Source organism: Sminthopsis crassicaudata, chromosome 4 (assembly GCF_048593235.1).
Source record: "Sminthopsis crassicaudata isolate SCR6 chromosome 4, ASM4859323v1, whole genome shotgun sequence".
NCBI classification, from domain to species: domain Eukaryota; kingdom Metazoa; phylum Chordata; class Mammalia; order Dasyuromorphia; family Dasyuridae; genus Sminthopsis; species Sminthopsis crassicaudata.
In genome coordinates this window covers 335429257-335441208 of record NC_133620.1, presented here as the reverse complement: position 1 = coordinate 335441208, position 11952 = coordinate 335429257, and the positions used below count along the sequence as shown (strand labels likewise).

The 11952-nt window shown below is 45.9% G+C and overlaps 1 protein-coding gene across 2 annotated transcripts; it reads left to right on the top strand.

Annotated features, from left to right (window-relative positions):
• The first annotated feature begins 977 nt into the window (after positions 1–977).
• USH1G (USH1 protein network component sans) lies at positions 978–11529 on the top strand. Of its 2 annotated transcripts, XM_074260722.1 has the most exons (3): positions 978–1337; positions 6520–7740; positions 9420–11529. In XM_074260722.1, the coding sequence occupies exons 1-3, from the start codon at positions 1174–1176 to the stop codon at positions 9421–9423; spliced, it is 1389 nt and encodes a 462-aa protein (XP_074116823.1). In that variant the 5' UTR covers positions 978–1173; the 3' UTR covers positions 9424–11529. The 2 variants fall into 2 exon arrangements, with proteins under 2 accessions (XP_074116823.1, XP_074116824.1); XM_074260723.1 differs by lacking the exon at positions 9420–11529 and having other exon boundaries at positions 6520–7744.
• The last annotated feature ends 423 nt before the right edge of the window (positions 11530–11952 follow it).

Here is an 11952-nt window from a genome sequence, read left to right as displayed (position 1 = left end):
ATTTTTGTGTGTGTGTTATGGATCCTTTTGACAAGCTGTATGGTGAAGACAAGGGTAAATCCCTTCTCAGAACAATGTTTTTTAAATGCATAAAATAAAGTTAAAAGGATCACAAAAGAATCACGTTTGTTGAAAGAACGATGTAAGCTCTTCCTATCCAGTTGTCGGATCTCTGGATAGCTCTCCATGGGTCCCTTGGGAGCCAAGAATCCCACTGCGTGGATACCATGCAAATGACATGTAAATCGCACACAAATGAATAAATCATTCTGTTGAAGGATATAGACAGAAAATCCATCCATACCGGGAGCTTTTCGAGGGGAGAAAGCGGAGGAACAAGTTTTTTGGGTTTTTTTGATTTTTGTATTTTGTCCACTTCCCAGTCACTTTCTGTCCCAAAGTCTTCACTGTCATCCCTACTTCGAGGCTTAGGCGAATAAATTAAGATCTGTGATTTATTTCACTTTTATCAGCAACTCCAGGCACGAGAACTCATCCATATAGGTTAGTTATAACCGTGAATGCTTTTAGAGAGTTGCCTGAGGAGCATTTTGGGGTTCTGGAACTTCCCCAGGTTTACTCAGTAAATCACAGAAATAAGGCAGGGATTTGTATTCAGATCTTCCTGATGGCAAAACCCAGAGTTCTAGCCACTCTATAATGACATATCCCAGAATAAATAACTAAGGAGGATATATCTGAGTTCTTAAAGGATGTGCCATGCTATTAAAAAAAAAAAAAAAAAAGGACTATCGAGAGGACTTCTAGTTGCTCTCTGTCCCTGTCCTGGATGGTGAGCTCTGAATGCCCTCTTTACTTGTATTTGGGAATAGGGTAAAGTCTGGATGAGACAAGAGCCCTACACGCTGTTAGAGGGCACTTAGGACCCAGGGGGAACTCGGGGCCGGCTTTCAGTGCAGCCGGCGAGCGGAGATCCTCCCAGTCCCCCCCCCCTTTTCCCTCCCCCTCCCCCGCCTTGGGGTGAGGCATCTCAGATGTCCGGGTAACCACGGCTCTGGGCTCTAGGAAGCCTCTGTCTGTAGCAGCTGGGCCGGCGGGCCCGGTGCCCCCCGTGCCCCCTCCCAAACCCAATGCCTCTGCTTTGATAACAAGGGCCGACTCCCCTCTGAAGTCCTCCCCTTCCCGTTCCCTGTCCCATCTAACTCTGGCATCATGAACGACCAGTACCACAGGGCAGCTCGGGATGGCTACTTGGACCTTCTCAAAGAAGCCACCCGGAAGGAACTTAATGCTCCAGATGAAGATGGCATGACCCCTACCCTCTGGGCCGCCTACCACGGTAACCTGGAGTCGCTGCGTCTCATTGTCAGCCGAGGGTGAGGTTCCCACTCCCCACCCTCCTTCCTCCCCGGCTCTTTTCTTCCTTGGTGGATATCGGTGCTTCTTTTCCCTGGAAAACTTGAGGGAGGAGGGAGGCCTTCCTATAGCCTTTCCTTGCCCCTTCTTAGGATGTCCATCTCCTAAGATCTGGTTTTTATCCTGTACCCTAGCATTCCCCTCCCCCAAAGCCCGGCTCTTGTGACCACTTATGGGGTCAGGGTGTGTGCATGTGTGTGGAGGGTGTGGATAGGTCCAGAGGTCAAGGTAATGGCCTGAAATTTTAGGAGAAAGAGAGCTGCAGGAATAGGAAGAGGAAGGGATCTGGATTCTCCTTCCAAAAAAGCATATCGTGAGGAGGAGGTGTTCTAGAGAAGGGTCAAAGATGATAGTATGGTGGAGGGTATGGTGTCCTTCTCTCTTCTCCACCATAGGTAGAAGAGTTGGGAAAAGGGTGCTTTTACCACCACTTGCCTGTCCTCTGGCTTCACTTTCCCTGTCTCTCTGCCCATTCCCTGGAATTTATGGATGCTGTATTGTGCAGACCGAAAATGCCACGGTCGGGCTTGCTCCACTGCTCCTGTTAATTGCATTTCCCTTCCTTCACCTCTCATCAGAAAGCGTGAAATATGACTGCTCCAGCTTTTCTTCTCTCCACTGCTTTTGTTCATCTCCCTTGGCTCACCCTATGCTGCCCTCCCCTAAGCATCTTGTTCTGTGTGTGTTTTGAAACCATGTGTGTAACTGTGTACAGAGTACAATTCTCCACTATTTCCCCTTGAAAATCTAGTGCTTTGTAGTTTCCTGTGGGGATGATGTGAGCATGGAACCCAGTGCTCAAGACCTTAATAAAGGGTTTAAAAACTTCCTGGAAGAAAGGGATAGTAGTTGAGAATTAAAGCACTGACTCTAAAGAAGAGAAGGGAGAGGGAACAAGCATTTATTAAAAGCTTACTATGTGCCAGGTGCTTTACAAATATTATCTTATTTGATCCTCACAAGGATCATGGGACAAACGTGGTATCCTTTTTTTTTTTTTTTTTTCCATTTAAGAAAACAGCCAGAGGTTAATTGATTTGCCCAAAGTCAGTTAGCTAGGAAATATCTGAGTCTAGATTTGAACTCCAGGCCCAGGATTCAATGCAATTCAGCAAGCACTAAGTGCAGTAGGGTCCTGGTCTGGAATTTGGAAGACTCATCTTTCTGAATTCAAATCTGACCCCAGACTTTTACAAGCTGTATGACCTTGGGAATGCCGGTTTCCTCATTTGTAAAATGAGCTGGAGAAAGAAATGGTAAATCACTCTAGTATTTTTGCCAAGAAAACTCCAGAGCTGTATAAACAACAAAGCGTCTACTATTCACCAGGATCTGCTAATTGATGGGGATACAAAAAAAGCCAAAAGACAACTGTTCCTGTTCTCAAGAAGCTTCTAATCTCAGGATTGCCCTCTCTCCACTAAGTCACTTAGCCACCTCCAAAGGGGAATGATACAAGCATATTCCAGGCATTTTGCTAAGCACTTTAGAGATAGCTCATTTGATCCTTGCAATGGATCTGGGAGGTAGGTGTTATTATGATTCCCATTTTACAGATGAGGAAACTGAAGAAGAGTTTGAGTCACTTGCCCAGAGTCATACAGGTAGTAAGTGACTAAGGCAGAATTTGAACTCAGATCTTCCTGATTTCAGACCTAGAGCACTATCAAATGCTACACTAGCTACAGAGACTGACTCTGTGAACTTAAAAAATATATGTTGTATATTTGTACCATGTACTTGCCACCTAGGGGAGAGGGTGGGGGGGAAAGAAGGAGAAATTGGAACACAAGGATTTGCAAGGGTCAGTGGTAAAAAATTATCCTTGCATATGTTTTGAAAATAAAAAGCTTCAATAAAAAAGAATGGGAAATATATGTTGAATATGTTAAATATGTTTAAAAATACATTTCAATATTGGTTTCCTTTATACTTCTATATACTTTTAATGCATTTAAAGCATTATTTTGAGAATGATGCTCTTAGAGTCATCATTCTCAGAGTCTATAAGTTTCACTAGAATACCATTGGAAGCTATGACATTTAAAAAAAAAAAAGATTGAGAACCTTCTCCTGGAAAAGTAGGGAAGGATCTGAACAGTTAGCCAGTCAACAAGCATTTTAAAGGCTTACTTTGTGACAACCAATCCATTTAAAAGGACTTTTAAAGCACTCACCAGGTGCTAGGCACTTTACCATCCAAGGGAGAAGTTTTACACATGGGACAATCACACTATATCCCCCCAAATTTATGACCAAGTAAAATAATTTGAAAATTAATATTAAAAGCAGCCTTGAAGGGGTTGAGGGGAAGAAAATAAAAATCAGTCAGGGAGAATGTGAAGAGGGAAGATGGAACATTCACTCTGTTACCTTGGTGAGGGGCATGGGTGTTGGACTGCTTCTATGTTTATAAGCCACCTTCCACCCCATTAACTATCTCTCTGAATCACTGCTCAACATTAAGGGCCTGGTAGCAAGGGGCTTTCAAGTGATAAAGGATTCCAAGAAGACTGAAAATACATACATGCATACACACATATCTATAGACTGAAATCTCTCTTTATATATACATATACATATATATATATATATTCATAAAATATAATCTAAACTCCCCAGGAAACTGAGGTTCTTATAGGTAAAGGGATTTACCCAAGATCACTCAGTTAACAAATGGCAAAATTGGAACCTGATTTAGTCCAGCGGCCTTTCCATTATATCACACTCTGCATGTGTAATAAGAAAAATAATATTAGTTTACCATTATACAAATGCATATATAATTCAATATAATGTCTTAAAGTTTGCAAAGTTTAAATTTATTATTTCACTTGATTCTTATAGTAATCCAATAGGAACCCAATTTTTCCTATTTTGCAGATGAGGAAATTGAAGTATAAAAGGTCGAGTGACTTTTCCAGAGGCAGGTTGGGAGCAAAGGTATCTGTTGGCCACTCTACATGTGGGGTCCATATTTGGCATCCCTTCATCTGACCTGACTCTGCTTCCTCTTTTCCCTTTATCTTAATTTCTCATCCCTCCAGTTCTAGCCAGAGTGGGATAACTGCCTTAGAGTAGGTTAGACACATCCCCAGGAAGCCGTCACTGGACAGAATGTCCATCCAGGGGTTCTGACTCTAGAGCTTTTTTTTCTTCCCTCCCTACTCCCCATACATGAAAAAAAAACCCTGAGGGTCTTTCATAGGCTGCCAGTTTTCATCTCATTTACCTTCATGGAGATCTTGCTCTGGCTCTGGGAAGGGGTCATATGGAGAACCAGAGGGTTCCTGTGGCCTGAAAAGATTGTGTTGCCAGCTCCCATTTTAGAGGAGGGCTCTTGTTTTTTTGTTTTTTGGGTTTGTTTTTTTTAAACTTTGACAGTGGTCTCCTGTAAAACCAGTGGGGCCTCTCTATTTCTCTGCCATGAAACTGGACTTGGGATCCAATTAGGAGGGGAACTAGGGGGTGGAGAAACGGAGGAGAAGCTAATGAGACAAGGGAGCAATTCTTTAGCCTGAACTGGGACCTCATTAACAGCAGAATTGGGGGGCGGGGCATAGGATAGAATAGGACTGAAGGTTTTGAATCAGTCACAGAGTGGGAGAGTATGGAAGCCGAGAGTGTTCGATTACTCCAGACAGACAGGGCTTGCCTCAGACAGTGACTTTGATGGTTTTTGAGGGATGTTGTTAGGAAGAAAGGTAACAGATTTCCAAAATATTCTATTCCAAGTGTTGGTTCATAAGAAGTATTTGGAGATCTCTAAAGAATATGTCTTCCACCCAGAAGGAAGGAAGAACACCCCCTAAGTAAGTTTCCTGAAACAGGCTTTGAAGAGGTAGATTGAGGAGCTCAATTTCTAGTCAACACTCTTCTCTTCCTTCCCTCACCCAGCCTGGCTGCCCCCACAGTCCCCTCCAGACCAAGGCCAAGGCCGGACACCTGCCTCTCACACATGGGCTTGCCAGGCCTGGCCCTGGTCCCTGCAAACAAAATGCACATGCTCATTTGCTAGAGTACACACACACACCTCCCACACTCGCGCACACACACACACATACGCAAACAGGGTTCACATAGTCACCCACATGCATATATACACCCATCTGTCTGAGACATTCACACACTCTAACACCCCAGGCCCACCACCTCTCTGGGCCAGCTCCTCGCTGGGCAGCATGAATAATTCACTCCTCTCTCTCAACTCATCAAATATTAATCCTCTGAGATTCCCAGCCCCTGTGTGTGTCACGGGGAAGGCGGGACTGGGCTGCGCCTTCCCCAGAGCCCCACCTACTACCTACCTGTGACTAGGATGGTGTTGGGGACTGGTGTACTCGGAGATTTAAAAAAACACATTTTATCAATAAAAAATTCTGTCTGATGGTTCTCTGTCTAGTTTGGTGTTTCTGGCTTTCTATCTTTCTAATTCTGTGAAGGTCTATTTATTTATTTATTTTTACAAGAAGGGTTTTTCCCTGACATCCATTAAGTTATTATTATTATTTTATATACATATATTATAAAATATATGAGTAAATAATAAAGCTAGGTGGCATAATGATTAGAGTGCTAGACTTTGAATCAAAAAGATCAGAGTTCAAATTTTATCTCAGAGACTCAGAGATTCTGGGTAAGTCATGTGCATTCTTTCATGTTCCTTACCTTTAAAATGGGGATAATTATAATATATAGCTCCCAGGGTTGTTGGAAAGCTCAAATTACATAATATTTACAAAGTGCTCTGAAAACTTTAAAGCACTTTTATTTAATTTTTATTATTTTAATTTTTTTACAAATGTATTTTAATGTTTCTTCTGTTGTCCTATGTGCTTTATGCATTTGAAAATATTCTGAGAAGAGGTTCATAAGCATTACCACAATGCCAAAAGGTTAAAAGTCTTTCAGAGTAAATCTTAGTTTTAGATGAATCATGGGACCTGTGTGTTTGGGGATGGAGAGGGTGTCTTTTCAGCCAGAAGACATTCTGACTAGGTATCTCAGGCCCCTTTCTGGCAAGGCCCACGGAGGGAAACAGTGCCTGATGATTAACCAGGCTGAGGGAAGCACCATCTGCCCCCCCCCCCTTCCCCTTCCCCAATTCCTCCACAACCGACGGCTTCTCATGTCTTATTCCAGAGGTGATCCGGACAAATGTGACATCTGGGGCAACACCCCTCTGCACCTGGCGGGCTCTAACGGGCACCTGCACTGCTTGTCCTTCCTGGTGTCCTTCGGGGCCAATATCTGGTGCCTGGACAATGACTACCACACGCCCCTGGACATGGCCGCCATGAAGGGACACATGGAGTGTGTCCGCTACCTGGACTCCATCGCTGCCAAGCAGAGCAGCCTGAACCCCAAACTTGTGGGCAAGCTGAAAGAGAAAGCTTTCCGGGAAGCGGAGAGGCGCATCAAGGACTGCGCCAAATTGCAGCGCAAGCATCACGCGCGCATGGAGCGGCGGTACCGGAGGGAGCTGGCGGAGCGGGCGGACACGATGAGCTTCTCCAGCCTCTCGTCCAGCACCCTGAGCCGGCGCCTCCAGAATCTGTCCCTGGCCAGCCACCTCCCCTATTCCCAGGCCACCCTCCACGGGACCGGCCGAGGTAAGACCAAAATCCAGAGGAAGCTGGAGCGCCGAAAGCACGGCGAAGGAACTTTCAAGATCTCGGAGGACGGGAGGAAAAGCATCCGCTCTCTGTCCGGGCTGCAGCTGGGCAGTGACGTGATGTTTGTCCGCCAGGGGACCTATGCCAACCCTAAGGAGTGGGGCCGTTCTCCCCTCCGGGACATGTTCCTGTCGGATGAGGACAGCCTCTCTCGTGCCACCCTGGAGCCCGGCCTAGGGGCCGAGTCCGCCCACTCGGAGGTCAGCACCGACTCGGGCCATGACTCTCTTTTCACCCGCCCCGGGCTGGGGACCATGGTGTTTCGGAGGAACTATGTAAGCAGTGGGCTCCAGGGGCTGGGGCGGGAAGACGGAGGGATGGACGGGGCAGGCACTCTGCGCGTCCGGATGAGGCACTCTCCAAGCCTAGATGATGATAGCATCGGCAGTGCCAACAGCTTGCAGGAGCGCCTTGACGAACTACCGTGGGATGAGTTTGACCTGGGCTTGGACGAGGCTCTGGAGCCCGAGACCAGCCCTCTAGAGACTTTCCTTGCCTCCCTGCATATGGATGACTTTGTGGCCCTCTTGAGGCAGGAGAAGATTGATCTGGATGCCCTCATGCTCTGCTCTGAACTAGACCTTCATAGCATCAGCATCCCCCTAGGTCCCAGAAAAAAAATCTTGGGGGCCATCAAACGGCGGCGCCAGGTGCTGGAGAGGCCCCCTGCCCTGGAGGACACAGAGTTGTAAGTCCAAGAAGGAGGAGTGGGATGGTAACAAGATTCAGGAGGGACCTAGGCTCCTAGGACTTCCAGCTGGAAGGGCCTTAGAGAGCCGCTGGTGCAACCCTCTCATTTTACTAATGAGGAAATAGACGCAGAGAAGGGGAGATGATTTGGTCACATACCTGGGGATCCCTTGAAAAGGGATCCTATCTTTTCTTTTTTGGATCAGCAGGAGGAGCAGAAGGATTCAATAACTGAATTCTATATACCTTGGTTTAGAGACTTGGTCTTCCTGTGTTTGGGGAGGACTGAGTTTAATCTTCATATCAGGCACTTGATTCCCAACTCTCAGGGACCAGGGGTATTTTGATCTTCTTAAAGTTGCCCAAGTGAGACATCCTTATACAGATGGAGCAAGGGAAAGGAGGGTTGGATGGAACCACTTTTCATGAAACTGAGAATGTGCTTAGACTATATCCAGTGAGACATGTCCCTTGCCTAGAAATCCAAGATGGTTTACCAGACACTGAGGTCCTTTCTTGAACTAAACTGCCAAGCATTCCAAGTCTACTACCGAGAGCACAACTCCATTGTTGGAATGCCAAATGTACACTAGCCAAAAAGATTATTTTATGGAGAACTCTCAGAGGGCAAGTTCTCACATAGTGGTCAGAAAAAGGGATACAAGGACACTCTCAAGGACTCTCAAGAACTTTAGAATTGATTGCATGTCTTGGGAGACACTGGCAGAGGACCTCCCAGCATGGTGGGACCTCATCAGAGAAGGTGCTGTGCTCTATGAGCAAAGAAGAATTGAGTTAGTGCAGAAGAAATTTGAGCTGTGCAAAGTTAGAGAGTCTACCCCAAATGTTCATAAGGACTACTTGTGTCTGACCTGTGGCAGAGCATTCCAAGCTCAAATTGGTCTGATCAGCCACAATTGGACACACTGTAGCTTGACTAACATGTTGATGTCATTTTGGTCCTCTTTGAGAATGAAGGACAACAACCTAACCAGAAGTTCAGGAAGGGTTAAAGATGTCCGGCAGCTGAGCCAGGAAAAGCAGCCCCTTCTGTGGGAACAAGAAGAGGTGGTTTCTGGTCCCTTTTTGAAAGTTGTCTCTTTGTTGGGACACAGGAAATACCAGCTTTCATTTTGACTTACAATGAGGAGCCAAAGCACATGTTTCATGGGAAGTGATCATAGTAGCAAATGCCCAGTTTCGTGGGAAGTGTTCTAATCCATTCTCTATTTACTACATATAACTTTAATGTCCCAGTTACCAGAATACAATCTTCCATAATTCTACTTAGCCTAGGGTTGTGGCCACATCATCCACATCTATGACATGGCTCTATAGCTAGGGCTGATTCCCTAAGAGGAACACAGCAATCCCTGCCAATTCTGTGTTTTTAGGTGCTTTCCTGAGAGCATCAGAGGTATCTAAGAATGTTTGTAGGAGGTAACCAGATTTTGAGGTTGGGTAGTGGTGGGGCATTTAAATTTTATTTCCTCCAGCTTTTTCCAAGGAACTCTCCAGAAAAAGGAGACTGCCAAATTATTGGGAGTAGGGTGGATGAAGGTGTGGTGTTAGGAATGGGCTAGTCACTTCAATGGCTCTTTAATATTAATCGATATTAATATTCATGTGAAGGACTTTACTAAGTCAAGCACCTTCTATTTTCCCTTCTCTCCACAGATAATGGAGGGGCTTTTGCCCCAAACCAATGAATTGCAAATTGCCACAGATCTCGGTGGGACCACTGGAGGCCTCACCAGCCACAACCCAATGGCCCTTGTTTCCTTCCTGTTCTGCAGTTCCAGAAGCCTGGGTCCTGCTAAGAGGATAGACTACTTACTTTATCTGTTCTTTCAGGATTGTTCTAGGTCTGGGAATAGAGGGTGCTCCTTTCCCTCCCTCTCTATCTCATCTTACTGTTCCCCATCTTGCTGTAACCCTGATAAGGAGGCAGAAAGGGATGGAAGTCTCACCATCCTATGTTTTTGGGTTTCTGTATTCTAGGGGACCTGAGTATTTGGGTAGGAGAGCACAGCTTCCTTTTTTTTGGACACAGGCAAAACCAGATCTCCCTTAACTTTTAGTGAGGGGTCAGAGCATATAGGAAGTGACCCAGATAGAAAATGTCCGATCCAAACCATTCCATACACACTCCCATTATGAATAGTTTTAAAGTTGTAGCCATGTTAAATAAGAGGTTGCCTGCCCCACCTTGGCAAAAGACTCTTCAAAGAGTATTTATATGCATTAAACCCCAGCTACAGCATAAGGGGAAAGCCATATTTCCAGGGTTCTGAAGTGCTCCAACTCAGCAAAGGGAAAGGGTGACCCACGATGCTGGCCACCTCTTCCCTCCTAAAAGAGGATCTTCAGACTGAGTCTCTCCCTCCAGAGAACCACTACCCAGAGGGGAGACAGCCATTCATGAGACAGACTCCTCAGCCAAAATATATTTCTGCTTTGCAATGCTGACCACTGAGAGCATGTACAGTGCCTTTTTCCTTAGCACTTGTCTTCAGCCCCTCACCCATGTCCCTTTGCTAGCTGGAGAAATAAGGAGTGCCAGACTAGGCATGTGGGTTCACTTTTCAGCTCAGCCATGTGCTTCAGGTCCCCTCCCCCAAAAACTTCCATTCCCCCTCCTTCCTCCCAACTACATAGACAGGAGAATAACAGCTCTTGGCCATCCTGCAGAGAAGTTTCAGAGAGACAAGATGACACTGGGTACTAGAGAAGCAGGCTTCCGAGCTATCAGGCTGGGTGTGAGTGCCCTTTGAGGTAGAGATTGGCACAAGCCAAGAGCTTCAGAGACAGCCCCTCAAAACAGAGTCGTAATGAGACCGATCCTGAGTGCTGCTGCCAGAGGAGAGCTTCTGACTTAGTGCCAGTACAGACATGCGCTAACATAGTTGGCTCTCAGTTATTCACTCTATGGGAGTATCTGAAACCCCAAAACTTTGGTGAGGGATTTTTTTTTTGGTGGGGTGAGTGAGAAATCATCCTCCTTTGGAAGGAAAAGGTGAGCAGTAATGTAATTAGACTTTGCTACCCTGTTTGGTTCCATGTTACAGCACACCTGATTTGCTTTTCCTGAGCTACTGCTAAGCCTGAGGTGGTGGGTGGGGAGCATATCTGGGAGCATCATGGATGGGAGCAGGATTAGGAATTCCCCATGGATATTCCACAAAGTAGATAAGTGAGAGCTGAAAACTTTTTACAGAAGATGCTTATGGTGGTGATGATATTCAGAAAGATAGCAAAGTAGACCGGACATAGACTTGGGATATACGCTCAAACAGCCCTCCCATCTGCCTTCTTCCATCCTCTGCCCTTCAGCTGGAGAAGCCCTCTGGCTTCTTCTGTCACAACTTCTAATCCTTCAGTTTCTAATCTAGCCATGACCTGGGAAGAAGCCCATGTGTAGGGAGAGTCTCACCACCTACAGGGATGAGGGCCTTCTATAATGGTATCTATTTCCTAATTCCCTTCAGGGTCAGGGTTTCCAACACTTCCTCATATGCCATCCCAAGTCTGGATCTTGATCATTTTTTGGCAGTTCCTCAGACCTGGGGCAGCTTCTAAGTGCCGATATTTCCCCATTCAGCTCCAGGTTATCTTCTACCTCCTTCTACCATTCCTGGACCCCACCCCCTCTTTCCTTAACCTACCCCATGACTGCACATACCCCTTTCCCAGTTCTGTATAAATTGGGTGGGGGAGAGGACCAGGGGTTCTTTCTGCTGTAGATTTGTTACTCATTCTGATTATAATTATTTTGTACAGAACTCTATGCCATGGTGTGGTGTTGGATTTTTGGGTATTGGGTTAAGTAGGGTGGGCAGGGTGGGGAGAGTTAGTAGGTCCCATCTGCAGTAAGGATTAGGACATTTGGAGGAGGGGGTAGGGAAAAGTTTAGTGTGGCCAGGAGCTGAAGCTCTTGAGTTTGGGCACTCTCTTTCCTCCTTAGCTTCATTCTGCCCTCCTATTCAGGATAGGTCCTGCTTCTTAGGAACAAGACTAGGAGAGATATTTCCAGGGGGGAACAGAATGGATGGAAAAAGAAATGGGACTGAGTAGATGGGTGGCTCAGACTCATTCCATTCCTAGAGCTGAGACTCTTCGTTCCATCTCCAAAACCTAAGGGACAGGTGGCAGTCTTTCTGAAGTAGATTGTGCTTAGTCCCATATCTCCAGATGCACCTCTAAGAAGGGT

Bases quoted from the DNA above. Each gene is read 5' to 3' on its own strand.
- USH1G (XM_074260722.1), top strand. From the start codon at position 1,174: ATGAACGACCAGTACCACAGGGCAGCTCGGGATGGCTACTTGGACCTT. The intron at 1,338-6,519 runs GTGAGGTTCCCA...GTCTTATTCCAG, and splicing joins CGTCTCATTGTCAGCCGAGG to AGGTGATCCGGACAAATGTG.